This window comes from Anomalospiza imberbis, chromosome 1 (assembly GCF_031753505.1).
Source record: "Anomalospiza imberbis isolate Cuckoo-Finch-1a 21T00152 chromosome 1, ASM3175350v1, whole genome shotgun sequence".
Taxonomy (NCBI): domain Eukaryota; kingdom Metazoa; phylum Chordata; class Aves; order Passeriformes; family Viduidae; genus Anomalospiza; species Anomalospiza imberbis.
The window spans coordinates 151,122,292-151,146,875 of record NC_089681.1 but is presented as its reverse complement, the minus strand read 5'-3'; the positions used below and the strand labels follow the sequence as shown (position 1 = coordinate 151,146,875).

Below are 24,584 nucleotides of genomic sequence, written 5' to 3'. Positions count from 1 at the left end.
CAGCTTTATTGAGCCCCGGTGTGGGAGCAGCATCCTGGAGTGGGTGCAGGGTGGGAATGGGTGCAGGGTGTGGGAGCGGGTGCAGGGTGTGGGAGCGGGTGCAGGAGCGTGTGCAGGGTGTGGGAATGGGTGCAGAATGTGGGAATGGGTGCAGGGTGTGGGAGCGGGTGCAGGAGCGGGTGCAGGGTGTGGGAATGGGTGCAGAATGTGAGAATGGGTGCAGGGTGTGGGAGCGGGTGCAGGACTCTGATGTGGGTGTGGGACCCCAGCGTGGGCGCACAGAGCGACTCGGAAAAAAAAAAAAAGGAAAAATTTTTTCGGAGTGGGTGCAGGGTCCCGTTGTGGGTGCAGAGCCTTGGCCCAGGGTGGGTGCCGGGTGCCCGCGTGGGTGCAGGGTCTGGGTGCGGGTGCATCCCCCCGGCATCTCCTCCCTCTCCTCTCTACCAGCCGCGCACGGGGCGCCAGAGCTCCACCACCTTGCCGGCAGCGTGCACGAAGTACACGGGGTGCATGGCGGCCGTGGCACAGGCCTGCGACAGAGGGGACACCGAGCTGTGACGCGGGGCTGGCACAGAGGGGACACGCGGGGCTGGCACTCACGTGGAACGGGATGAGCGCCAAGGTGCTTCCCAGCGGGAACTGCCCGAAATCCAGCTGCCCATCCACGGCCTCCACCTGCCCGTGCTCCTGGGTCAGCCCCACCAGCCTGCGGGCACACGAGGCACAGGTGTCACCTCCCTTCCCCGCCTGTCCCCCCCCGGGCCCTCGCGCCCCCCGCGGGTGTCACCTGAGCTGGGGGTGGCCCTCGATGGCGGCACAGCCCGGGGGTCCCTGGTCGCGGCCGTGCAGGCTCAGGGCGGCCCAGCCGCAGTCCACGAGCAGCTGCCCGCGGTGGGGGTAGTGGCCGATGACCCTGGTGAGGACACGGATCGCCACCTCCTCGGGCCGGCACGAGCCCAGCTGGGTCTGCTGCAGGTCTGCGGGGGACAAGGGCTCAGCCCGGCGGTGTCCCACCCTCGGGGGGGGGGTGGGGGTCCCTCCCGGGCCGGGGGGCCCCGTCCCGCTCACCGTAGAAGAGGTAATTGCCCGGGTGCACCTCGGTGAGCTGCGACATCTCCGGCACCGGGTGGCTGCAGGACGGGGTGGAGCCGATGGTGGCCTGGGGACACGGGATCCCCGCCTGCCGCAGCCTGGGGACACGCGGGGGGGCACCCTCTGGGTGATCAGGGTGGGGGACGTCACCCCCGGGCACCACCGGGAACGAGAGCAGAGGCGGGGTCCTGCACCTCTGGGTGCCCCAGATGTGCCAGGGAGGCTCCCAAACGCTCAAGGGAGCCATCCAGATGTGGGAGAGCCTCCCCGCAGTGTGCCAGGGAGAACTCAAGATGTGCTGGGGACACATCCAGATGTGCCCAGGTGCCAGCCAGATGTGCCCGAGAGCCCCCTCAAAGACCCAGGGCTGGTGGGTGTCCCTCCAGATCCCCCCAAATGTGGCAGAGCACCCTCCAGATGTGCCCAAGCATCTCCAGATGTGCCAGAGATCCACCTATATGAGCTGGACACCCCCCTCCAGATGTTTTAAAGCACTCCCAGATGTGTCTGAGGACCCCCAGATGTGCTGGAGACCTCCCCAAGATGCGTGAGGGTGCCACCAGATGTGCCTGGGACGGCCCCAGTTGTGCCAGAGATCATCCAGATGTGCCTGGGATCCCCTCAGCTGTGCCAGGCCGCTCCCAGATGTGCCAGAAATGCCCCCCCCCCCCCCCCCCCCCGATGTGTCAGGACGCCTCCAGATGTGCCTGGGACCACTCCCAGATATTTCTGGACCCCCAGATGTGCTCGGATCCAGCCCCAGATGTGCCTGGGAGCCCCCCCCAGATTTTGGGGAGGGGGTGGGATCTGGGGTTTCCCCACCACAAGCCGGTGGCACCACGGGCTGGGCCGGGCCGGTGACCCCCGGGATGTGTCCCCAGGTGGGCACATCCCTGTCCCTGGCCGGGGTGGGGGCAGGGTGGAGGCTCCAGCTCCTTTTCCCAGCAGGACCCATCCGGCCGCAATTCCCTGCAGGATGCGGACCCCCGCCGGGATGAAAGGGTGACAGGGAGGAGGGAGGGGACAATGCCCCAGGTCACAGCCCGCCACCGCAGCCACATCAAAGGCCAGCGGCGCCGCCACCACCCCCCGGTGCCCCCCGGGGGGGCTTTGAGGGCCCCTTTATGGGGGTGATTCGCATTTACAGCCACCAGCCGCGCTTTGGGAAGGGGACAGCGGCCGCCTTGACCCCTTCCTGTCCCCAAATCCCCGCAACCCCGCTCATCCCGGCCACTCACGAGGTGACGAATTCCAGCACGGCGGCCGTGGTGTCCCTGGCGATGGCCTGGATGGCCGGGATGTCGCGACAGCCGTAGGTGTTCCCGCAGTGGGCGTAGACCCCCACCAGTGTCACCAGCTCCGGGGAGCCCTGGGCGATGGCCCGAGCCAGGGCCAGCGCCTCGGGATCCGTGGGACGAATCCCGGCTGGGGAGGGGACACGAGCGTGGCAGGGGGTTTGGGGGGATGGGTGAGGGGACACCGGGACATCGCCCCCATGGAGCATCCTGGCGGTGGGAATGTGGGAATGGGGCTGGGGAGGGGTTTGAAAGGGCCATGGTGGGGCTTTGGGGCTGCTTCTGCCGTGTTTTCCAGGCGTGGCTGGGAAAAATGGCTTTGGAGGGGCTGAGATGCTCCATCGTGGTTGGGATGGTGGATCTGGGGGCGTGGGGGGACACGGGGATCCCTCCCTGTGGACCATCCTTAAATAACGATTTTGGGGGCCTTTAGATGATCCATCATGGTTTTGATGGTGGATCTGGGGGCTTGGAGGGACATGGGGATTCCTTCCCATGGAGCATCCTTAAATAACGATTTGGGGTGGGGGAGGCTTTAGATGCTCCATCGTGGTTGGGATGGAGGATCTGGTGGCTTGGAGGAACACAGAACATCGTTCCCCGAGGAGCACCCTTGATTAATAATTTTAGGGGGCTTCAATGGCCCATCCTGGTTGAGATGCTGGATCCGGGGGCACTCAGAGCATCCCACCCCGCCCCTGGATGAACCCCCCTGGGGACAGCACACGCTGTCCCCTCCCTGCACCCCGGGATGGGATCTGGGGCGCACCTACCCCGGCCATTCCCGCAGTCCAGCTTGAGCCAGACCAGCCAGCGCTTCCCGCTGGGAAGGGGGTTCTGGAGCAGCATCTCCAGCCCCTGGGGGCTGTCCAGGAGCACCTGGAATTCCTGCAGGCGCTGGGCCAGCGCCGAGCACTCGGCCAGGCGCCAGCGCGGCACCGGGAAGGCGTACAGGATGTCATCGAAGCCCCCGGCCGCGAAGAAGCGCGCCTCGGCCAGCGTGGACACCACGATGCCCCGGCGGGAGCCGCCCGTCGCCAGCTCCGCCCCTTCCCTGGGAGTCCGGGATGGACGGAGGAGGATGAGGAGGAGGATGAGGAGGAGGGAATGCCGGGGGTGCTGGGAGGGGTTCTCGGAAGGTGCTGGGGGGATGTTGGGTGCTCAGGGAGAGTTGGGGGATACTGGGAGGGAGGATGGGAATGGTGAGAGGGAGGAGGAGAGGCGCCTGGAAGGAGACTGGGGGAGAAGTTGGGTGCAAGGGAGAGGATGGGGGATACTGGGGAGGATGGAGAAATACCTGGGGGGAAGGTGGGGATGATGAGGGGGGGCTGGGAGGGATTCTGGGAAGGTGCCTGAGGGAAGTTGAGGGGTGCCAAGGGGGGATACTGGGAGGAAGCTGTAGGAATAATGCAGGGATACTGGGGAGGGGGAAGTTGAGGAATGCTGGGAGGGATTCTGGGAAAATGCTGGGGGGGTTCTGTGGGGAATGCAGGAGGATGCTGGAGGGATGATGCGGAGAGGCTGGGGGTGAAGCTGAAGAAAACTGGGGCAGGACTGGGAGATGCTGGGTGGGAAGGCGGGATGTCCTGAGGGGAAGATGGGGACACGATGGGAGGGATATTGGGAGGATGCTGGACAAACTGGGGGATACTGGGGAGGAAGCTGATGGGGAGGGTGGGGGAAACTGGGATGACGGGGAGATGCTGGGGAAGGATTTTGGGGTGAGGGTGGGGAGATGCTGGGGGGAAAACTGGGTGAAGAGGTTGAGGGGTACTGAGGGGACCCAGAGGTGGTAGAGGTGGGGAGGATTCAGGGCAGACGCCGGGTGGCTGCTAGGGATCCTGGGGTGACACTCACAGGGTTTTGTGTGTTTTGACGTGGGGGCGCAGGCGCAGCCCCAGCGCCCGGCAGCGTTCCCGCATCCTCTCGGCGTTCCCGTGCAGCGTGGCCCGGTCCAGGGTCAGCGCCGGGGTGGGCAACTGCTCCAGGGGGGCTCCCAGCCACGAGCTGGGAATGTGGGGAGGGGCGGGAGCGGGGGGGGAAACCTGCTGTGAAACACCCCCCAACCTAAACCCACCTGCACCCTCAGAAACCCCCTGTGCCCACCTTCCACCCGCCTAACACCACCCTACACCCCCAGAGGAGGTGGGGACACCCCCAGGGACCCGGCCCTGGGAGGATTTTGGGTGGGGACGGTGCTGGGGCAGCCCCAGGGCGTCCCTTCCTCCTTGGGCACAATCCAGGGGTTTCCTGGAGTCAGGCGGATGCTGGGACTGGGATACGGGAGAGTGGGAAACGGAGGAGTGCGGCAGCTGGGACACCTGGGTCACCTTGGAGAGGGATACTGGAATCAGGGATACTTGGGACCGGAATCTATGGAACAGGGACACTTTTAACTGGGACACCTGGGATTGGGAAAGCTGGGACTGGGACACATGGGACTGGGTCGTCTGGGATGGGGACACGGGGCAGAGGGACACCTGGGCTTGAGACACCTGGGAAAAGGGACACTTGTGGGGGGATCCTTGGGACAGGATGCCCGGAGCTGGGTCACGTGGGATGGAGCCACCTGAGCCAAAATCCGGGAACGGGGACACCAGTCCAGCCTCCAGCGGGACGGGAACGCACCCTCCAGCAGCGTGACCTCGTGTCCCCGCCAGCACCCCGGTGTCACCTGCCCCCGCCCGCGTCCCCTCCCTGCCCTGCCCACCTGTCCGTGCGCCCGTCCATGGCTCCGTCCGGCTCCCGGCCGCGCCGCGGTGGCTCCGGTGGCCCCGCGGGTGCCTCTGCCCCGCGTGACGCCGTGGCACCGCCGCCAGAGCGGGGACAAGGGTCACTGCCAGCCGAGGGGCCTCGCCGGGGTGGCAGGGCCAGGCGAGGACACGCTCGGGCGCCGCGGCCAGGACAGGCTGCCAGCTCCGGGGACAGCCGGACCCGGGAGGGACACGGAGGGAACGGCGAGAGCCGGGCGTGCTCCGGGAGCGGCGGCTGCTGGCACCCCCCGTGCTCGGACACGGGACAAAGGCCACGGGGGGCTGCGGCCACTCGTGCTCGTGACACGTGTCAGGGGCTGCTGGGGACCCACTGCCCCTGCCTGGGACATGGGGGGACACAGCTGATGCTGCTGAGACACCCCAAACTCGCGAGATGTGTGGGGAGCTGCTGAGACACCCCAAACTCATGAGACAAGTGTGGAGAGCTGCTGAGACACCCCAAACTCGTGAGACATGTGCGGGGAGCTGCTGAGACACCCCAAACTCGTGAGACAAGTGTGGGGAGCTGCTGAGACACCCCAAACTCGTGAGACATGTGTGGGGAGCTGCTGAGACACCCCAAACTCGTGAGACATGTGTGGGGAGCTGCTGAGACACCCCCCAAACTCGTGAGACATGTGTGGGGGGCTGCTGAGACACCCCAAACTCGTGAGACAAGTGGGGAGCTGCTGAGACACCCCAAACTCGTTCGACAAGTGTGGGGAGCTGCTGAGACCCCCCAAACTCGTGAGACAAGTGTGGGGAGCTGCTGAGACCCCCCAAACTCGTGACACATGTGTGGGGAGCTGCTGAGACCCCCCCAACTCGTTAGACAAGTGTGGGGAGCTGCTGAGACACCCCAAACTCGTGAGACATGTGTGGGGAGCTGCTGAGACACCCCAAACTCATGAGACAAGTGTGGGGAGCTGCTGAGACACCCCAAACTCGTGAGACAAGTGTGGGGAGCTGCTGAGACACCCCAAACTCGTGAGACATGTGTGGGGAGCTGCTGAGACACCCCAAACTCGTGACACATGTGTGAGGAGCTGCTGAGAGCCCCCCAAACTCGTGAGACGTGTGGGGAGCTGCTGAGACACCCCAAACTCGTGACATGGGGGTGCAAAGCTGCTGAGACACCCCAAACTCGTGAGACAAGTGTGAGGAGCTGCTGAGACACCCCAAACTCGTGAGACAAGTGTGGGGAGCTGCTGAGACCCCCCAAACTCGTGACACAAGTGTGGGGAGCTGCTGAGACACCCCAAACTCGTGAGACAAGTGTGGGGAGCTGCTGAGACACCCCAAACTCGTGAGACATGTGTGGGGAGCTGCTGAGACACCCCAAACTCGTGAGACATGTGTGGGGAGCTGCTGAGACACCCCAAACTCGTGACACATGTGTGGGGGGCTGCTGAGACTCCCCAAACTCGTCACACTTACGTACAGCTGCTGCTGAGGACCCCCACACTCCTGACAGCCACTGAGATCCCCCAAACTTGTCACACGTGTCCAGAGCTACTGAGACCCCCTAAAATTGTGACACGCGGGCACAGGGCTGCTGAGAACTCCCACGCTCGTGACACGGGTGTGTGCAGAGCTGCTGAGGCCTCACAAACTCGTGACAGGTGGGTACAGAGCTGCTGAGACCTGTCCCAACTCGCGACACGGAGGCTCACAGTAGCTGAGACCCACCCCCCGCTGCCACTTGTCACACCTGGCTACAGAGCAGCTGAGACCCCCCAGACTCGTGACGCGGCAGTCCAGCGTTGCCGAGACCCCCCTCAGGCTCGTGGCACATGTGTGTGTGCAGCCGCTGAGCCCCCCTGCCCATAACACGTGGGCACAGAGCTGCTGCTGCTGAGTCCTGCCCCGCTGGTGACACGAGTGTCCCCGTGCCCCCCTGCCTGGCACAGCCTGGGCTGACCCCCCCCCTGCCATGCAGGACACGGGAGCGGGGGCACACTGGGGGACACACACACAGGAGGGGGTGTGTCCCCATCTCGGGGCAGCCACGGGCCTCACACCTTGATTTCCCACAGATATATTATTATTATTATTATTAATTATCATTATTAATAACAATTCTTTTTCTGTAAAAGCTCTAAAAATGGATAGAAATAAAAAATTTAGGGGGGGGGAACACCCACACGCTGCCGGCTCCTGGCCAGCGGGCACGGTGGGGGGGGGCTGTGCCACCCCCCTTCCCAGCGAGGGGTCCCCACCTCCTCCTGTCCCCCATCCCGCTGTGACAACGGGGGAGGCGGCTCCCGAAAATCCAGGGGGGCTGGACACCCCGGCGGGGCTGGATAAGGCCACGGATGTCGGGCAGGGTGGGGCTCTCCGGGCCCCCCTCGGCGCCCGGGGGTCCCCCAGTCCGTGTGGGGGGCACGGGGCCCCCCGGGGTGGGGGGATGGGTGGGTGGGTGGTGGGTGCCAGCCTAGGCCCTGCCCTCGGAGGGGTTGTATTCCGTCTCTCCGGCCGACACCTGGGAGATGCGCCGCGTGGAACGCCACAGCCGTCGGTGGAACTGGCCCGGCCGCACCTGGGGAAAGGGGTGAGCGCCTTTCCCATCTCCACATCCTTTATCCATCCCCTCCCATGCCCCCATCCCGTTCCAAGGTCCTCATCCCCTTCTCCATCCCCATCCCATCCCATCCCAAGATCCTCATCCCCTTCTCCATCCCCTATCTCCTCTCAGTTTCTCATCCCGTTCTTCCTCCTCATTCCTTCCCAGATCTGCTTCTCCATCCCACCTTTTCTCTTTTCCCATTTCCATACTTGTCTTCTTCCAGATCCTCAGCCTTTTCTCCATCCCCATCCTCTCCACCATCCCCTTCCAGATCCTCATCCTCTTCTCCATCCCAATCCCCTTCCCAAAGCCCTTTATCCAACCCCATCTTCATCCCCTTCTCTATCACCATCTCCTTCCAGACCCTCATCCTCCTCTCCATCCCCATCTCCCTCCCATTTCCACCCCAGCCTGGTCCCCCTCAGCTCTGGAGAGGACACACCGATGTCCCCACCCTGGGAACACCCAGGGGACACCGAGCCACATCCCCCTCCCACCCTGTCCTGGCTGGGGGTCCCGCTCACCTCTGCGGGCTGCCCAGCGCCCACCACGATGAGTTTTCCATCCTCCAGCCCCACCAGGATGTGGCTCTTCTCCTTGGTGACAGACACGCTGTGCACGGGCACCCGCATGGGCACGGGGGGCACGGCCGCCCTGAGGCTGGGGACATGAGCCACGGCGTGGGACACCATGGAATGGGACACCATGGAATGGGACACCACGGCGCGGGACACCACGGCGCGGGACACCACGGCGCGGGACACCCTGAGGGCATGGCGGGGACAGGACAGGGCACAGCCATCCCTCACCTCTGGAGCTCGCGGATCTCCAGCCCGCACTCCGAGGTCCCCAGCACGACGAAGTCCTCGGTCAGGCACATGGCTGTCACCTCCCGGTCCAGCGGGACGGAGGACAGGAGCTTCCCGTTCACCGAGTACAGGTGCAGCGCGAACCTCTCCTGCGAGGAGCACAGCGGGAGCGTGGTGGCCGTGCTGGTGGCCAGGAGGGGGCCATGGGGACACCTGGACATACCTTGGAGCAGGAGGGTTGTCCCACGGCGGTTTGGGCCACCACCTGTCCCTCGGGCCCCACGGCCAGGTGGGACAGGACGGCGGGGGGACAGCTCTCGCCGGGCGGCCGCAGGGAGCGGATGAAGAGACCCCGGCGCACGGTGTGGGTGATGATGGTGCCATCCTGGGGGAGGAAGGGGACACAGGGTGACGGTGGTGGCGGCACTGCTCATCCCACGCCCACCCCACGGCCTCACCAGCTCACCTTGGAGCCGGACACAGCCATGTCCAGCTCGGTGCTGATGGCCACACACGTCACCTCGGCGTCATGGCCGTACAGCACCTGGACGGGTTTGGGAGCCAAGCCGCTTGAAAAGCCACCCTGGCGTTGGGGACATGAGGACATCAGTGACCTGCTGGCAGCGCCCACCACGAGCTTCTCCTGCTCCTCGAGCCCTTACCTGCTGTAGGACCTGCCACACCATGCAGGTGGTGTCCCGTGAGCCAGAAATGAGGTAGATGCCGCAGAGGTCGAGTGACAGGCAGGTGACAACATCTGTAACAGCCAGAGGGACACCATGAGGTGTCGGTCCCCTCCCACCATGCTTGGCCACCTGACTCCATGGCATAGCACCACAATGTGTTTTTGGATGTAGAATTGCTGCCAGTCCCATTCCAAGATGTATTTTGGGGTGTGCATGCTGCTGCTCCTCACCCCGCTCCAGCTCTGAGGTTGGAACCTGGACTGTCCCCAGGAGATGGAGACACTGGGAGATGCCCCTCATGGTGTCACCTGTCTCCTGCCATGGCCCTACAACCCCATCAGGGCATCATCAGATCATCATCATCATCACAGGAGGAGGACGTACCTATGTGCCGGGTGATGTGCCCCACGACTTTGCCTTTGGCCAGCGAGGTGACACGGAGGCTGTTGTCCCAGTGTCCCCCGCTGAAGAGCAGCTTCCCGTCGGGGGACACGGCCAGCGTGCGGGAGCTCAGGTCGGCCCCGGGGGCGAAGGGGCCCTGCAGGAAGCGCTGGGTCCTGTGAGGAGAATGTGGGATGGTGGTGGTGGATTGGTGGCACCTCCAGGGACCCTCCCTGGGGACCCTGTGCCCCAGTGACTCACTTGGCGTTGGTGACAGTGGGGTCTTTGGTGAAGCTGAAGTAGTTGGAGATGTTCTTGTCGTAGGGCAGCCAGTTATGGGTCCCCAACAAGCCGTTGGCACTCACAGTGACCTGGGCAGAGGGGGAGGAGAGGTGACACCACTCTCACTGCTGGGATCCTCCCTGGTTTGGTCCTAGACCCCCCCTGGACCAGCAAAATGTCCCCGTGCCTCAGTTTCTCCACACTTACCAGGATGTCGGGGGATCCCTGAGTGATGAAGGAATGGGCCTGGTTCTTGGGGACCACGGCCTGCACCAGGGCCACCCCATCACTGATGCCCTGTGGGGACACAGCAGCTGCTGGGCACCCTCCTGACCACCCCACCCCTCCCAGTGCTGCCCAGGGACCCCCGGGGGTGTCCTCACCTCCACAAAGAAGGACTTGAGCTGGCCCAGGTTCTCGAAGACGTTGGGGGAGCGGGTGTCGAGGTGGGCCAGCCTGCGGGCGGCGCTCTCTGCCGACAGCCGGGCAGGGTGCGGCTCCTGGGGGGGGCAGGGCACCTGTCAGAAGTGGGGGGACCCCTCAAAAGGGGCTGGTTTCGGGGGCTGGGGGGTTTGAGCTACCTTGAGCAGCTGGCAGGGCGTCTGCCCGAAGTTGCTGATGATGCCCTCCAGAGCCTTGCGCTGCGTCTCGTCGGTGATGGCGTCCAGGTCCACGGCCCCTGCGGATGGGGACGGTCATGGTCACGGGGGGGACACACCCCTGGCGGGTGTCCCCCTCCCTCTGCCCCACAGCTCACCCTCGTAGGTGCAGTAGTAGAAGACGTTGAGGGCCTCCACGGCGGCCGGGCCGCGCTGCTTGTACCCAAAAATGAGGTCGATCCACTCGTGGAGGTGGGCGGAGACATATTCCGACTCCTGTCCAAGGATGGGGTGTCAGGGAGGGGTGGGAACGGCCCCGGAACGCCCCCAGGGCTGAATGGGCTCCCCATCTCACCAGGGCTTTGCGGTGCTGGTGGATGAAGTCCTCGCGGGAGCGTGCCCACCGCGGCAGCACCACGTCCCCCACCTTCTCATTGGAGAGCTGGAGGCAGCCCAGGTCAAAGCCTGCGGGCAGGACGAGGATGATGAGGCACACAGACCACCCCCCCGTGCTCCCCTGTTGGTGACAATGGTGTCCCTTACCGTTCTGGTTCTCCAGGAACTCCGGGAAGTAGAAGAACTCCGGGATGAGCTCCTTGACATCCACTGGGTTCTCCATGCGGGCTTGCCACGCCGCCGGTACCGAGTGGAACTGCCGGTCCGAGCAGTCAAACCTGGAGGCACAGGACACCTGGCTGGGGCCTGGCTGTCCCCACGAATGTCCCCTCTGCAGGATCCACCTGCCGGGTGCCCACCTGCCGCTCTGCAGCTGGATGTGGAGGGTGGTGAAGGGCTCGGTGCGGATCAGGTAGTGCATGACCCCGGCGGCGTTGGAGTAGTGAGTGCCGTAGTGGAACTTGTCCACCGTGCCCGTGGGGTCCTCAAAGCTCTCGTACCTGCAGGCCAGGTGGGATGGGGTCCACCAGGAGCCGGCCAGGTGCTCCCCGCATCCCCGTGCCCTTGGTTTGTGGGGTACTCACTTCTCCTTGACGTCGCGGGCGTGCCGCTCGTTGGCCACCCCGATGGGCTTGGACAGGTCCCGGAACACGGCTGGGTTGGTGAGGTCCAGGGTCTCCGAGACGTAATCCCGCAGGATCCAGGGGAACTGGGTGGGGGCGGGAGTTGGGTGAGGTGGGGGGGCACCAGGTCAGTGTGGGGACAGTGGGGGACACAGGGGCTCACCACGGGGTACTGGGACAGGTCATTGTAGGTGCGCCCCGCGATGGTGTTCAGCTGCATGAGGTACTCGAAGTTGGAGATCTCCCGCAGGACCCATTTCTGGAGAGAAGGGAGAAGGAGGAGATGGGCTTGGGGGGAGAGGAGACAGGGCAGACACCCCCCGCCACATGGCAGTGCCCATCCCTTGGTTCCAAAGTTGTCCCCAGTCTTAGAGCCATCACTGGTCCCGCAGTTGTTCCCAGAACTGTGGCCGTGTCCACCCCATGGTCATCCCTGGTTCTACAGTCACCTCTAGTCCAATGGCCACCTCCATCCCATAGCCATCGCCTGTTCCATGGCCATCCCTGCACTCAGACCATCCCAAGTCCCACGGTTGTCCTTTGTCCATGATTGTCCTCACCCCATTGCCATCCCTGGTCCCATGGCCACTCTCAACAGCCATCCTTCATCCTCTGTCCAAGTCCATGTCCATGGCGATGGCCATCCCTGGTTCCATGGCCACTCCCAGATCCACAGCCATCCCTGATCGCCTGTCTGTGTCCATGTCCATCCCTGGTTCCATGGCCACTCCCAGATCCACAGCCATCCCTGATCCCCTGTCCCATGGGCATCCCCACCCCACGCGGTCACCCTCCCTTTTCCATCTGGGAAGGGGACACACGGAACATGGCCGGGCATGGTGGGGCCGGTACCTGTGTGAGCCCCGAGGCTTTGAGCAGCTCCTGGGGGGACCGGCTGCCGAAATAGGTCTGGTTGGGGGGCCGCAGGCCAAGGATGCAGGAATACACCTTGTTCCTCACCTGGAAGGAACAGAAGGACGTGGAGCTGCTGGACCTTGGGCAGAGCTGTGGTTTGGGAGGGGATGAGGGGGTCTCTACCTTCTTTCTGAAGTTGAGGAAGTAGTTGGCCTGGTCAATGAAGAAGAGCTCGAGGGCGGAGCGGCGCAGGTTGTAGCGGCGCAGGTGGACCTCGCGCAGGTGGGACAAGGGGCGCTTGAAGTCGTAGCCGATCCCTGCCGAGGGCGGGGGGACACAGAGACCCCCCAGGTGTCACCATCCCGCCATTCCCGAGGCAGGGATGGGGCTGGGCGGGGGTTCCTCACACCCTTCAAGGAGCGCCCGCTGTTACCTCCCTCCGTCTCCTCCTTCTCGCTGCTGCCGTCGTAGAAATAAACGTGCTGGGTTGTCACCTCCAGTCGCCCAGGGACCACGGCCACCGTCGTGATGAGCTCGCAGTCCTCCGACACCACCAGCTTCTCCCGCTGGTTCTGCTCCTTGGGCTCAGCCCTGCGTGGCACCGTGGGGTGAGGACACTCTGGTGACAGCCCCAGCCCAGGTGAGCTGGCGCTCTGGCAGGGGTGGGGTCACTCACTGGTTGTCCAGGACGGGGAGGTCCTCCTCGGCCAGCTGGTCATCCTCCAGCTCGCTCACCTTGGCCTCCTTGGCCATGGCGAGCGGGAGGGACTCGGCGGGGTTCTGGAGGTGGTCAGCTCCTGAAATGAGGAGGGGGTCAGCAGGACCCACCACCCCCATGAGCTGGGGGCAACTCCTCTGAAGGGCTCCCAAATCCAACGCTGTCCATGCCATCTCCCAGCCCAACCCCACCGGTGACATCCCTCGCCCATGGCACGGGAGGACCCGCAGGTGCCCCAGCACCACCACCTCACCCAGATTGTCCCGTAGGGCGCTGGCCTCCAAGTGCTGGTCGAAATTGAGGTTGGGCACCAGCTTCAGCCTCATCCGGGAGTAGGTCTCGGCACTTGACAGCTTCCAGCGAACCTCCGGTGGGTTCCTGGGGGACAGCGGGGGGTGAGGCACCCTGGGGAGGCCTGGCTGTGCCACCCCTCCCTGGGGACGAGGTGGGGACTCACCGGTCGGCCCAGGCGGAGCGGGGCGAGGTGAGCAGGCGGCACAGGGACCGCCACTGCTTGAGCACGGTGCTGTGGTGGTTGTTGGTCTGCTTGAGGACGTTGGCGTGCCGGGCGTTCTCCGCCTTGCTGCGCTTCGCTGCCGGCTCCAGCACCAGCTCCTGCCAAGGGGGCACCAGAGTGAGGTGACAACAGGCTGGGGCTTGGGGACATCCATAGGGTGACGTCCTCAGGGTAAGGAGAACATCGCCAGGATGATGTGGTTGGGATGAGGAGTGTATCCCTGGGATGATATCCCCAGGATGAGGAGCACATCCCAGGGATAATGTGCCTGGAACGAGGAGCACATCCCCAGGACAATGTCCCCAGGAGGAGGAGCACTTCCTGAAGGCAGTGTCCCCAGGATGGCATCCCTGGGGTGAAGAGCACAACCCCAGGATTAATACCCCAGGGAGAGGAGCACATTCCTAGAATGACATCCCCAGAGTGAGGAACACATTCCCTGCATGATATCCCTGGGTTGAGGAGCATGTCCCCAGGCTGAGGAGAACCCAGAGTGACATCCCTGGGTTGAGGAGCATGTCCCCAGGCTGAGGAGAACTCAGAGTGATATCCCTGGGTTGAGGAGCATGTCCCCAGAATGAGAAGCACATCCCTGGATGACATCCTGGGGGTGAGGAACATATCCCCAGGATGAGGAGCACCCAGAGTGACACCCCAGGGGTGAGCAGAGTGTCCCCAGGATAAAGAGCATGCCCCAGGGTGACATCCCAAGGACAAGAAGCAGGCAGTACCTGGAACAACTTGCGGCTGGCCGCCTTCTCCTGCTCCCGGCGCTGGGAGCTGCTCATCATGGCATCGTAACAGGCATTCCAGAAATTGGACATCAGGTCGTGGCTTCTGGCAAACGTATCCATCTCAAACTGGGCCATGGTGGGCTGCACCTGGATGAGCAGAGAGGCATTCCCAGGGCTTGGCACCCACCACCCCTCATCCAGGCAATCCCACAACAACCATCCCACCCCACGGCACCCACGTGCTTCTCGATAAAGCCCCTCCACTCTGGGGTGGTGCAGAAGAGCTGGAAATCCTCGTAGAAGGTGGGGCTGCCATTGGTGGGGGGCAGCGAGGGCAGGAACTGCTGCAGCTGCAGGGTCTCGTAGCACTGATCCATCAGCGTGCGGATGATGGGCACCAACCAGGAGAAGGTCTCCGACCTGGAGTCCAGGGAGCGCCGCAGGGGCGTCTCCAGCTTCCCCAGCAGGTAACAGGCCTCGTCCCTCCGCGGGGCCGACGTGGTCTGCAGGAGGCTGTGCAGCTTCACGTAGGCCAGCGAGTGCAGCTGCGGGGACAGGGGACGTCAGGCGGGGCCACCGCGGCGCCACCGCGGTGCCCGGGGAGGGGTGACCCACCTGGGGGTCCTGCAGCAGGATGTACCCGATGAGCACCCGCAGTCCCGTCTGCGCCATCTCCTTGAGGTCGGAGGTGCCGTTGGCCAGGTGGTGCCACACGCCCAGCTTGTCCAGCAGGCTGCTGACCCCCTCGTAGATCTGGGGGGACACCGTGAGCCCCAGCCCGGGCAGGAACCCCACCCCTGCCCAGCCACCGGCCCCATCACCCAGCCCTCCTCGTATTCGGGTTTGGGTTTAGGATTAGGGTAGAACCCAACTCGTGACAAACTAGTCTGGGTTTGGCACGAGGTTGGGGCTCAGGATTTATGGTCGGGGTCAGGATTAGGGCTGGGGTATAGGATTGGAGTTAGGGTTGAGCTTTGGGACAAAGGTATAGCAGTAAGGTTTAGGATTAGGATGTAGGAAGTACAGTGAGACTACAGGCTGTGAGTTAAGGTTAGGGTTTAGGGTTTACAGAAAGATTTAGGATTACGATTAGGATTAAGGGTTGGGCTTTATGACAAAGATGTGGAGTTAAGGTTTAGGATCATGATTTAGGAGGAACAGCTAAATTTAGAGTTTATGAGTTAATCTTAGGGTTTAGGTTCAGGGTTTAGAGTATGAAGGGTTGCATTTATGGTAAAGGTTTAAGATTAAAGTTTAGGATTTGGGGTTAGGATTAAGGTTTAAGGATTAGGATTGGGGTTCTATTCAAGATTACGTATAAAGCAGAGGTCATTTCCTAAAATTAGGATTAGGCTTTGATTTAAATCTAGGATTGAGGCTATTTCCCAAGGTTAGGATTAGGCTTTGATTTCAATTTAGGCATAAATCTAAGGTTATGTTCAAGTTCTGCAGGTGGGGCTGCTTTCAGGGCCCGGGTTGACATTAGGGATCAGCAGAGCTGTGGTTTGGGATCAGGAATCCCTGCTCACTCCCATCCACCTTCTCGCTCCACAGGGCCTGGTTGTTGTGTCCCTCGGAGAAGAGGAAATCCTGGAGCAGCCGCAGCAGCTTCAGGGCGTTGTGGGTGAGCCCGGGCAGCGCGGCCGGGCCCGACTCCTTCAGGTCCGTCAGCGCCGACTCCAGCATCATCTCCAGCAGGCTGTGGGACAGCAGCGGCTCCGGAGGGTGCCCTTCCCTCGGGATGCACCCCCGGGATGTGGGCGGGCCTCACCTGCGCTTGATCTCATCCGGGGGCCGCACCAGCTCGCAGGCTGTGCCCAGCTTGGTGAGCACGGAGAAGACCTGGCCGCGCTCCCTCCAGGCCGCGTCGTCCCAGCCCTCGACCCCGCGCCATGTCACCGAGAAGATGATGTTGGTCAGGAGGTTGCACAGCTCCTCCTCGGGGGTTTGCTGCCGGTGGAGAGGAAGGTGAGAGGTGCCCGCAGTGCCCCGGGATGGTGGGGATGAGGGTTTGGGGCTCACCTGAGGGTTGCTGGTGTTGGAGATGTTGTCGCTGGGCAGCACGTCCTGGTAGCTGCTCTCATCCAGGACGTTGGACAGGCTGGAGCTCTTGCGCGCTCGCATTCCCGGGAAGGGCTTGAAGCTCTCCAGGGGTGAGGGGGTGCCGGGGCCGCTGGCCGGGGTCTGGGTGCCGCTCTCGGCCGTGGCCATGGAGCTGGTGCTGGCCAGGTCCAGCCCCAGGTCGAAGGGCGAGGTGGAGAAGGGGGACAGCGGGTGGTAGACGCCGTCGAAGGGGGGACCGTCCCCAGGGTTGGAGGACGAGTGGCTGGCCCGGTCCGAGGAGTCGAAGGACTTGAAGTTGTAGGAGTGGAAGGACTTGGTGCGGCCGCTCGGGGAGATGGAGTGGTCGGAGAAGCCCTCAGAGAGCTCCTGGTCCGAGGCCTCGTATCCCAGTGGGAGGAAGACATCGAGCTCCTGGAGCTCGGTGGGCGGTGGGCTCATCCTGTCCTTGCCGGAGGGCTCGGAGAGGCGCAGCAGCTCCGGGCAGCCCGAGGTGCTCAGGCTGTGCTGGCGGCACTCGTAGGATTCCTTCACGTAGAGCTTGGTGAGCGTGTCCTGCCAGCCGGCCAACCTGGCCAGCTGCTTCACCAGGTCCTGCTGCGCATAGATCAGGTGGAAGAGCTGCAGGAGAAGGAAAAAAAGGAGAAGGAAAAAAAGGAGAAGGAAAAAAAGGAGAAGGAAAAAAAGGAGAAGGAAAAAAAGGAGAAGGAAAAAAAGGAGGACACTGGATGCTGCTGCCCCAGCTCTTGATGGATGGACCCATCCCAGGAACAAGAGCACCCCAGATCCTGCAAAACCGTCGTGGGGTGCTGGAGCGGCACCATTTCCATGCTGGCAGATCCGTGTCACCACCATCCCCATGGCCAGCACTTTTGGGCACAGCTGGGTGTCCAAGGAGCTCAGGCCCAGGGTGACACCTTTGTCACCTCCCGTTGTGTCCTGGCCCCGCTCACCTTGCGGCAGATGTCAAGTCGGATGCTCAGCTCAGCCCGGTGGGACAGGTACACCACGGCCACCAGGTCCTTGTAGTTGGGAGGGTCTGTGGACAAAGAGAGTCAGCACAGTGGTGGGACACTTCCTGCTGTCCCCAAAAGCCACCAAAGACCCAGCCCAGCCGAGCCTCGTGGGAAGCCACGAGCGATGATCCCATGGCACATGGCTGGGATGGTGGCCTGGTTTCTTTGGCACACGGTACCTGCCCCCAGGACCTGCTCCGAGAGGCAGCGGAAGAGCAGCATGGAGCCGGGAATGTCGCTGAGGTAGGAGATGAGCCCATGGTACCCGATGTCCTTCAGCTTCAGGCGGCTCTTGCTGCGCTCAGGGACCTTCTCGTACTTCAGCATCTTGTAGAGGACCTGGTGGGACAGCGAGAAGAGGCCACCTGGCTGTGACATCCTTTCTGGGGGCAGCAGGAGGTGGGAGCTGAGGACCTGCCCTACCTTGAAGACCCTTTCCCTCACTTCATCCGAGAACCTCTTCTGCACCAGCAGGGAGAAGAGCAGCTCCACGTGGCCCGGCTCGAAGAGGAAGGCAAAGAGCTGCTCCTGGGCTGGGGAGCCCTTCAGCAGGCTGTGGATCACCTCCAGTGCCCCACAGACCTGCAGGACACCGGGATGGTTGTCCACTGCCCTCCGAGTGTCCCACTGGGATCTCAGTGGCTTCTCCCCAGCCCATGATTCGGGGTTTGGGGACCAGAGCGTGGCCGGTGACACACCTGCTGCTCATCCTGTGCCCCTGCCAGGTAGTTCAGCAAGCTCTGCATCTCCTCCCCAGAGAAGCTCCTGCAGAAGAAATCCTTCACCAGGCTGAAAAGGGACGTCTGCACCGTCCTGATGTCATCAGTGGCTGTGGTCTTCTCCCTGAAGGTGTTGATCGACAGACACGCATGGGGATGTGTCCCTTGTCACCCACCACCCACCGCCAGCATCATCCCAAATCCCAACACAAAGCTTGAAGAGCTCCAGGGATCTTCTACCCCTGGGACATGTCCACCCCACACATTTGGGTCTGCTTGTTGCAGAAGCCACCACACTCTTGGTGGCTGCTGGGGGTGGATTTTGGAGCTGGGCACAGGCTCAGGGATGAGACATGGAAGGTCCTGCACCCACCACAATGGTCCCACTTTGGAAGGAGATATATCACCCCACAAAAATGGTGTTTAGCCAAACCACAGCCCCCAGGGGTGAAGCCCACCCCCAATCCCACCCCGTCAGCATTCCAGGATTCCAGCCCCATGTGGCAGCTGACCCGTAGTAGGTCCGGATGGCGTCCAGGATGAACTGCACCCCGTACTTCTTGCGGATGCGCTGCTTGTGGTCCTTGACCACGCTGGCCAGGTACTGGATGTGACCTGCAGGGGGAAGGTGTCAGGATCCCGGGGAGGCCGGGCGGGATGGACATTCCCAGGCAATCCCTGTTCCCACCTAAGCGCACAGCGAAGTCGCTATTGCTCCAGATGCGGAAGTCGAAGAGGAGGTGCTGGTAGAGGAGGTGCAGCAGGAGCCCACTGCCCTCAGAAGCCACCTGCTCCATGAGGATCTGCGAGGCCACCAAGGTGCTCATGTCCAGTAGCGTGCCAGGGACCTGCCGTGGGTGACAGGGGACACTTCCAGCCCCTTGGGAACGGCAAGGACTGTGGGATGGGGTTTTGGGAGCCTCCCCCACCTTGTGCAGCAGCGCTCCGATGATGGCCGGCCCGTGGCACTGCACCAGGCTCTCCTGGTTCACGGCGTGGTTCCGCAGGAAGTTCTTCACCAGCAGCAGGAAGGCGGCCACGCTGTTCCTCTCCAGCCTGTTCTCTGCAGGGCACCGGGACCTGTGAGCCTTAGGCCCACCCAAACCCCTTCCTGGAGATCCCAGGCAGTTGTCTCTCCAAACCTTTCACCCTGATCTCCTGTTTTCTCCAGATTTAAGGAGATGAAGCTTCTGGTGCTTTGAGCTTGGGAATGAGCAGCTGGATACTGGGAGAAAGCACGTTCCACCCACGCCAAAGATTCCTGGAGCCACTCTCACCTTCCCAGAACCATTTGTTTGTGACTAACTGGGTCATAACAACATCCCAAGTAATTCCTCCATTACCCCGTAACTCCTGGAGCCTCAGGCAAGACTTCTCCTGCCCGTGGTGGACACCTGCCAGGTTCAGGAACCCCTCTGTGGTCACCTCCAGCCACCCAAGCAGGACAGCTCTTGCTTCACATCCCCTGAACTCCTCACCTGAGGACTTTCCCAGCGGGATGAGCATGCCCTGGGCGTTCCTGGAGGACGTCAGCTCCGGCCCCACAAGGTCGTTGGTCTCCTGCTCATCCTCGGGCTCCTCCGTCTTGGACACAACTTGCTCGAGCAGGGGCAGGAGCACTCCCATCCCACCCACGCAGTTGACCACGTCCTGGGGGAGGGAGGAGAGAGGCCTTGCTGGGTGGTGACAGCAGTGTGGAGGAGAAATTCCATGGCACCAGGGGTCCCCAAAAGTCACCTGTTCCCCTGCACCACCCATGGTGGATGATGAGGACCCATGAGACAGATGGGTCACGGTGGACCCAATACCATGGGCAGGGTTCCTGCAGGGTCCAGGGGACCTGTGGAGCTCCTGCCCTGGGACTGTGCCCCAGGAGGGACCCCCTGCCTCCAGGCCATGGGGTGGACAGGTCACCCTGTGCTCAGCCTACCTTGATGTCCCAGTTGACCACCTTGTGTCCCGTCAGCCTCCCGTCCAAGCTGTGGCTGGGAGAGAGGTCCAAGCAGATGTTGTTCCTGCAGGCCTGGAAAAAAACACCGTGGGAGCATCCTCATGCTCCTGGACATGTCCCTGGAGGCACAGGGTCCACCAGCGCTGTCCCTGTCCCCAGGGGCGTGGGACATCTCTCCTCACCTGGGGGGTGTAGTACAGCAAGAGTTTACTGCTGAGCTCCACCAAGTCACCTTCCAGTGTGAATGGGGATGTGACATTTGGTCCTAGGGGAGAGGACTGGGATGAGCTGGGACATGGTGGAGGAGACCCCGGTCACCACCAGCACCCTGGGGACAACCTCCACGTCCTACCCTGACACACCTGCACAGAAGAGAGCCTTGACCTGGGCTTGCTGCAGAGCCTCACAGAAGATGGCCACGGAGCCCAGGTGACCCTCCAGCGAGGTGGGGCTGCCCCACTCTGTGTCCTGGCTGCCTGCTGCCGTGGTGGCCACCACCCCCTCCGTGGGCAGCTGGGTGGGGGTCCATGAGTGGGGACCGAGGGTGGCGGGGACAGACTGGGAGCGTCCCAGCACAGGATGCTGGGTGAAGACCAGCTCCGGCCCGTGGGGTGCCGGCGGGTGGCTGGCAGTGGTGGCGGCCGTCGTGGTGGTCCGGTGGCCCGCGGAGCCGATGCAGCAGGAGGTGAAGGACTGGGAGGGAGAAGGGATCACACTCAGCCCCCAGTGAGGCCATGCAGAAGGGTCTGGGTGGGCGCTGGGAGGATCCCCCACCTCGTGGAGGGAGGGGAAGCGGAGCTGCGCCGTTTTCCGCAGGTGTCCATCGGCGTAGATGCTGACGATGTTCTGGCCGAAGGGCCGGCGGCCGGCAACGTGGACAATGTCAACGCAGTGCTGCGGGGACAGAGAGGGACATCAGGACATTGTGGTGTCCCTGATGGGAACAGGGACGGGGATGGGGGTGATCCCCACCCAAGCTGAGTCGTTGAAGGCAAACTCGGGCAGTGCCACTGTCATGTAGTCCTTCTTGGTGCACACAGCCACCACCAGCACGCCGCCCGCGGTGAAGAACGCCTCAAAGCCTGTCCCGCCTGCTGTGAAGAAGCTGGTGGAGAAAACCACGGTGGGGATGGTGCTGCTGCCCCTCCCCACCCTCACCTCACGCCCTCCAGCAAGGATCACCTGTAGAGCTGCCTCCTCTTCGGCCTTGCCAGCGGCTCTGGCTCCTCCTCGCTCAGGCACAGCCAGGCATGGAATGCGAAGGCGCCGCCGGGCCACTTCTGGATGGTGGGCACCATGATCCCGGCCATGCCGGGGCTCAGGTCGAAGCTCTGCAGCGCCCGGGGAGGCCCCTCGCCCCTGGCCATGCCAGACAGCGCCCGGATGACCGGAGCCACGTAGGGATGCGGCCCCCGGCCCCGCTCGCGCCGCAGCAGCCGCAGGAGCTGCCGCAGCTCCCCGGGCCGGATGGAGAGGCTGCCCAAGGATCGCAGCAGCTCCAGCAGGTTTTGGGAGCAGGCGCTGGGAAGCGCCGGCTCGGTGGCCAGGGCGCCCAGCAGGGAGCCCACCATGCCCGCCTTGACGCAGGTGAGGCGGCTGGGCAGGGAGGCCTCGCAGAGCCGCCGCAGCCACGCCGACAGGAACACCTGGAGATCCCGGCATTCCAGCGCCGGCAGCCAGGCCAGCAGGATCAGCAGGGGCTGCTCGTTGCGGATGGGACGCACTGGGAAGGAGCTGTGGTCACCCTCCACTGCCTGCAGGGACACAAGAGGGGGTTGGTGCAGCTCCAGTGCTTGGAGAGGGATGGATCCATCCCAGGCTGTCCTGGGCTGGCGGCAGAGACCTTGTGTAGACCCTTGTGCATCCAGAATCTTGGAGACTCCCATGCATCCAGAATTTGGAGACCCTAGACATCAAGGGTCTTGGAGACCGTCATGGATTTAAGATCTTGGAGACCCTCATACATCAAGTATGTCAGAGACCCTTACGCATCAATCCTTTTGGAGATCCTGTGCATGAAGAATTCTGGAGACTCCATGCATCAAGAATCTTAGGTACCTCCATGCATCAAGGATCTTGGAGATCCTCATGGATTAAAGGTCTTGGAGACTCCCATGCATTAATAGTTTTGGAGATACTGTGCATCCAGAATTTTGGGGACCCCAAGCATCAAGAATCTTGGAGACCGCCATGTACCAAGGATCTTGGAGGCCCTCATGCACCAAGCATTCTGAAGATTCTTGTGCATCCAGAATCTTGGAGCATTAAGGATCTCTGTGCATGAAGTGTCTTGGAGGCCTCCACGAATCAAGGATCTTGGAGACCCTCATGCATGAAGCACCCTGGAGACCCTCCTGTGTCCAGCAGTACCAGAGTGAGCAGTTCCACATCCAAAAAGGCTCAAAACTCCCAAACCCAAGCACAACTCCGAGTGAAAGATGGACCCAGGACCCCTTGGGAGGAAGCTGCTGAGAAACCAGCAGAGTGGAGAGGATGGGGGGGGGGGCTCAGAATGGGGCTGAGATCCACAGGAACACCCAGTGCCGAGAGCTTTGCCCAGAGTCAGGAAAAGTGGGAATGCTCACCATGTTGAGGAGCTCCTGGAGTAGACGCTGGGTGGGCTGGCCCTGGCTCCTCAGCACCTCGTAGAGGTGGGTGTAGCCGATGCGCTCCTTGAACACCTCCTGGAAGTACAGGGACAGTGGAATTCCAGATGAGCCCCACCTCAGGCTGAGCCACCTCAACCTGGGTAAAAATACCCAAATCCCTCTGGTTTTGGGGTGTCCTCCTGAGGGGAGGTCCCCTGCCCACCTTGGCTGACGGCGAGTTGCTCATGATAGCCGTGAGCACCCCGAGGGCGTGGACAGCGATGGCGTCGGAGCTGCTGGCGTTGACCTACAGGGACACGGGAATGGGGGAGCTGCTGGGATGTGGGAATGAGGCGACACGGCCCACCACGGGTGGTGGTTGGGTTATGGGGTACCTGCTGGAGTCCATCCCCGTTCCACGTGGGAACCTCGTCCTGGGCTTCACCCGCCTCCCACGAGCTGCCGAGGTAGAGCTGTGGGACACGGGGTGGGCATGGGACACAGGGAAGTGGTTCTGGAGGGTCCCCATCCCATGGATGTGTCCCAGGATTATTCAGAGCCAGGAAGGGTGAGGATGGAGATGGAGATGAAGGTGCCCAAACCCGGTGTCACCAAAAAGGACAAACCACCCTGTCCCATGATCACTTAGAGCTGGGAAGGGTGAGGATGGAGATGAAGGTGCCCAACCCTGGTGTCACCAAATGCCTGTCCCAGGGTAATTTAAAGAGGAAATAGGGAGGAGAGGAAAGGAGAGGAAAGGAAGGAAGAGGATGGAGATGAAGGTGTCCAAACTTGGTGTCACCCTATCTCAGGTTTGTTTAGCATCAGGAAGGTGACGAGGATGGAAATGAGGATAGGGATGAGGCTGGCGATGAGGACAGAAGATGGAGATGAGAATGGGGATGAGGATGGGGATGAAGATGGTGATGAGGACAGCGGATGAGGATGGAGATCAGGAAGGGGACACTGAGGCGCCACCCCATACCTTGCTGTTCTGGAGCAGGCGGATGATGTGCTCGAAGCAGTTGTTGCTGAGGAACACGGCCTGCAGCACTGGCCGGTCCTGGCAGCTCAGCATGGCCGGGATGGCGTCTACGGACAGAGAGCCTGGCTCAGCCCCGTCCCATCCCACATTCCCAAACCCCAGCCTATTCCCAACCTACCCAACATGAGCACCCGCAGGGCGATGAGACCGCCGGCCGCCTCGGGCGCCAGGGAGGCCGCGGGGAGGTCGGAGTTGAGCACCCTGAAGTATCCGTCCAGGAGGCTCCGCAGGGACACGGGGCCGGCGCCGGGGCTGGAGCCATGCAGGACGTGGACCGCGGCCACCACTGAGCGCAGCGCCGCCTCCAGCAGCGCGGGGCACGGGGGGGCCCTGCTGCCGGCCCGCCGCAGAACCCCCAGGAGCACGTCCAGCGCCGCTGGGGTGATGGCCTGGAGCGCGTTGGGCTGCGGGGTTTGGGAACAGGTGGGAATTCCGTCGCCCACTGGGACACGAGCCCTTTACTGATCCCGTTATTTATTGACCCCGAGAGCTCCAGCACTGCAGATTTTACCCTGGGGGTGTGAATTGTTTTAAAGCCAATTGTGGAATTAGTGATTAAATAGATTTTTAATTGCGGTGGAAATTAAAAGTGATTTCGGCTCCAAATTATTAGTCTGAGGATTTTCCGGCTTTCAGCCCAGAGGTGAATGGGTGGTGAAGCAGCAGCTTCAGCTTAAAAGCTTCCCATAATGTAATTATTTAATTAATTTTAATAATTAAATGTAATAGTCCAAGAAAATAATTTTATTTAGTAATTTATTATATTTAGCTATTTAGTAAATTTAAAAATAACTTCAATAATTTAATGATTTAATGTAATTATTTACATATTTTGCTTTATTTTATTATTTCTTTTATTTCATTAATTTTATTATTTAACTTAATTATTTTATTTAAT

General features: G+C 62.2%; 2 protein-coding genes across 5 annotated transcripts in view; both read right to left on the bottom strand.

The window, feature by feature from the left end:
* Positions 1-336: 336 nt before the first annotated feature.
* LOC137486055 (D-serine dehydratase-like) lies at positions 337-5,181 on the bottom strand. Its single transcript, XM_068211025.1, has 8 exons — positions 5,098-5,181; positions 4,245-4,394; positions 3,161-3,441; positions 2,331-2,517; positions 1,069-1,190; positions 788-977; positions 601-706; positions 337-530 (listed from the first exon to the last, which is right to left on the bottom strand). The coding sequence occupies exons 1-8, from the start codon at positions 5,115-5,117 to the stop codon at positions 441-443; spliced, it is 1,146 nt and encodes a 381-aa protein (XP_068067126.1). The 5' UTR covers positions 5,118-5,181; the 3' UTR covers positions 337-440.
* A 2,001-nt stretch (positions 5,182-7,182) lies between these two features.
* The window catches only part of NBEAL2 (neurobeachin like 2), a 28,454-nt gene continuing 11,052 nt past the window's right edge, over positions 7,183-24,584 (bottom strand). For 3 of the 4 annotated variants that reach the window (XM_068176402.1, XM_068176415.1, XM_068176407.1), the window contains 47 exons: positions 23,805-24,090; positions 23,627-23,733; positions 23,037-23,114; positions 22,865-22,948; positions 22,639-22,737; positions 21,236-21,807; positions 21,026-21,158; positions 20,828-20,947; positions 20,416-20,746; positions 20,236-20,318; positions 20,033-20,125; positions 19,581-19,752; positions 19,032-19,165; positions 18,791-18,950; positions 18,615-18,717; positions 18,082-18,226; positions 17,807-17,965; positions 17,563-17,722; positions 17,321-17,406; positions 16,329-16,988; positions 16,078-16,256; positions 15,846-16,005; positions 14,922-15,059; positions 14,546-14,851; positions 14,304-14,453; positions 13,513-13,670; positions 13,309-13,433; positions 13,014-13,134; positions 12,771-12,928; positions 12,335-12,654; positions 11,646-11,741; positions 11,444-11,568; positions 11,219-11,359; positions 11,007-11,137; positions 10,819-10,928; positions 10,622-10,739; positions 10,446-10,543; positions 10,248-10,364; positions 10,072-10,161; positions 9,844-9,953; positions 9,586-9,758; positions 9,178-9,272; positions 8,982-9,098; positions 8,739-8,900; positions 8,516-8,664; positions 8,231-8,366; positions 7,183-7,679 (listed from right to left, as the gene is read on the bottom strand). In XM_068176402.1, coding sequence (XP_068032503.1) covers positions 7,575-7,679; positions 8,231-8,366; positions 8,516-8,664; positions 8,739-8,900; positions 8,982-9,098; positions 9,178-9,272; positions 9,586-9,758; positions 9,844-9,953; positions 10,072-10,161; positions 10,248-10,364; positions 10,446-10,543; positions 10,622-10,739; positions 10,819-10,928; positions 11,007-11,137; positions 11,219-11,359; positions 11,444-11,568; positions 11,646-11,741; positions 12,335-12,654; positions 12,771-12,928; positions 13,014-13,134; positions 13,309-13,433; positions 13,513-13,670; positions 14,304-14,453; positions 14,546-14,851; positions 14,922-15,059; positions 15,846-16,005; positions 16,078-16,256; positions 16,329-16,988; positions 17,321-17,406; positions 17,563-17,722; positions 17,807-17,965; positions 18,082-18,226; positions 18,615-18,717; positions 18,791-18,950; positions 19,032-19,165; positions 19,581-19,752; positions 20,033-20,125; positions 20,236-20,318; positions 20,416-20,746; positions 20,828-20,947; positions 21,026-21,158; positions 21,236-21,807; positions 22,639-22,737; positions 22,865-22,948; positions 23,037-23,114; positions 23,627-23,733; positions 23,805-24,090 — 7,653 coding nt within the window. In that variant the 3' untranslated portion in view covers positions 7,183-7,574. The remainder of the gene's footprint in view (positions 7,680-8,230; positions 8,367-8,515; positions 8,665-8,738; positions 8,901-8,981; positions 9,099-9,177; positions 9,273-9,585; positions 9,759-9,843; positions 9,954-10,071; positions 10,162-10,247; positions 10,365-10,445; positions 10,544-10,621; positions 10,740-10,818; positions 10,929-11,006; positions 11,138-11,218; positions 11,360-11,443; positions 11,569-11,645; positions 11,742-12,334; positions 12,655-12,770; positions 12,929-13,013; positions 13,135-13,308; positions 13,434-13,512; positions 13,671-14,303; positions 14,454-14,545; positions 14,852-14,921; positions 15,060-15,845; positions 16,006-16,077; positions 16,257-16,328; positions 16,989-17,320; positions 17,407-17,562; positions 17,723-17,806; positions 17,966-18,081; positions 18,227-18,614; positions 18,718-18,790; positions 18,951-19,031; positions 19,166-19,580; positions 19,753-20,032; positions 20,126-20,235; positions 20,319-20,415; positions 20,747-20,827; positions 20,948-21,025; positions 21,159-21,235; positions 21,808-22,638; positions 22,738-22,864; positions 22,949-23,036; positions 23,115-23,626; positions 23,734-23,804; positions 24,091-24,584) is intronic. The other variant, XM_068176422.1, reaches the window with a different exon arrangement.

Excerpts from the sequence above, each read along its gene's own strand:
- LOC137486055 (XM_068211025.1), bottom strand. The coding sequence starts at position 5,117 with ATGGACGGGCGCACGGACAG. Across the intron at positions 4,395-5,097 it reads ATGGACGGGCGCACGGACAG|CTCGTGGCTGGGAGCCCCCC; the intron begins GTGGGCAGGGCA and ends CCACATTCCCAG. Across the intron at positions 978-1,068 it reads GGGCAATTACCTCTTCTACG|ACCTGCAGCAGACCCAGCTG; the intron begins GTGAGCGGGACG and ends TGTCCCCCGCAG.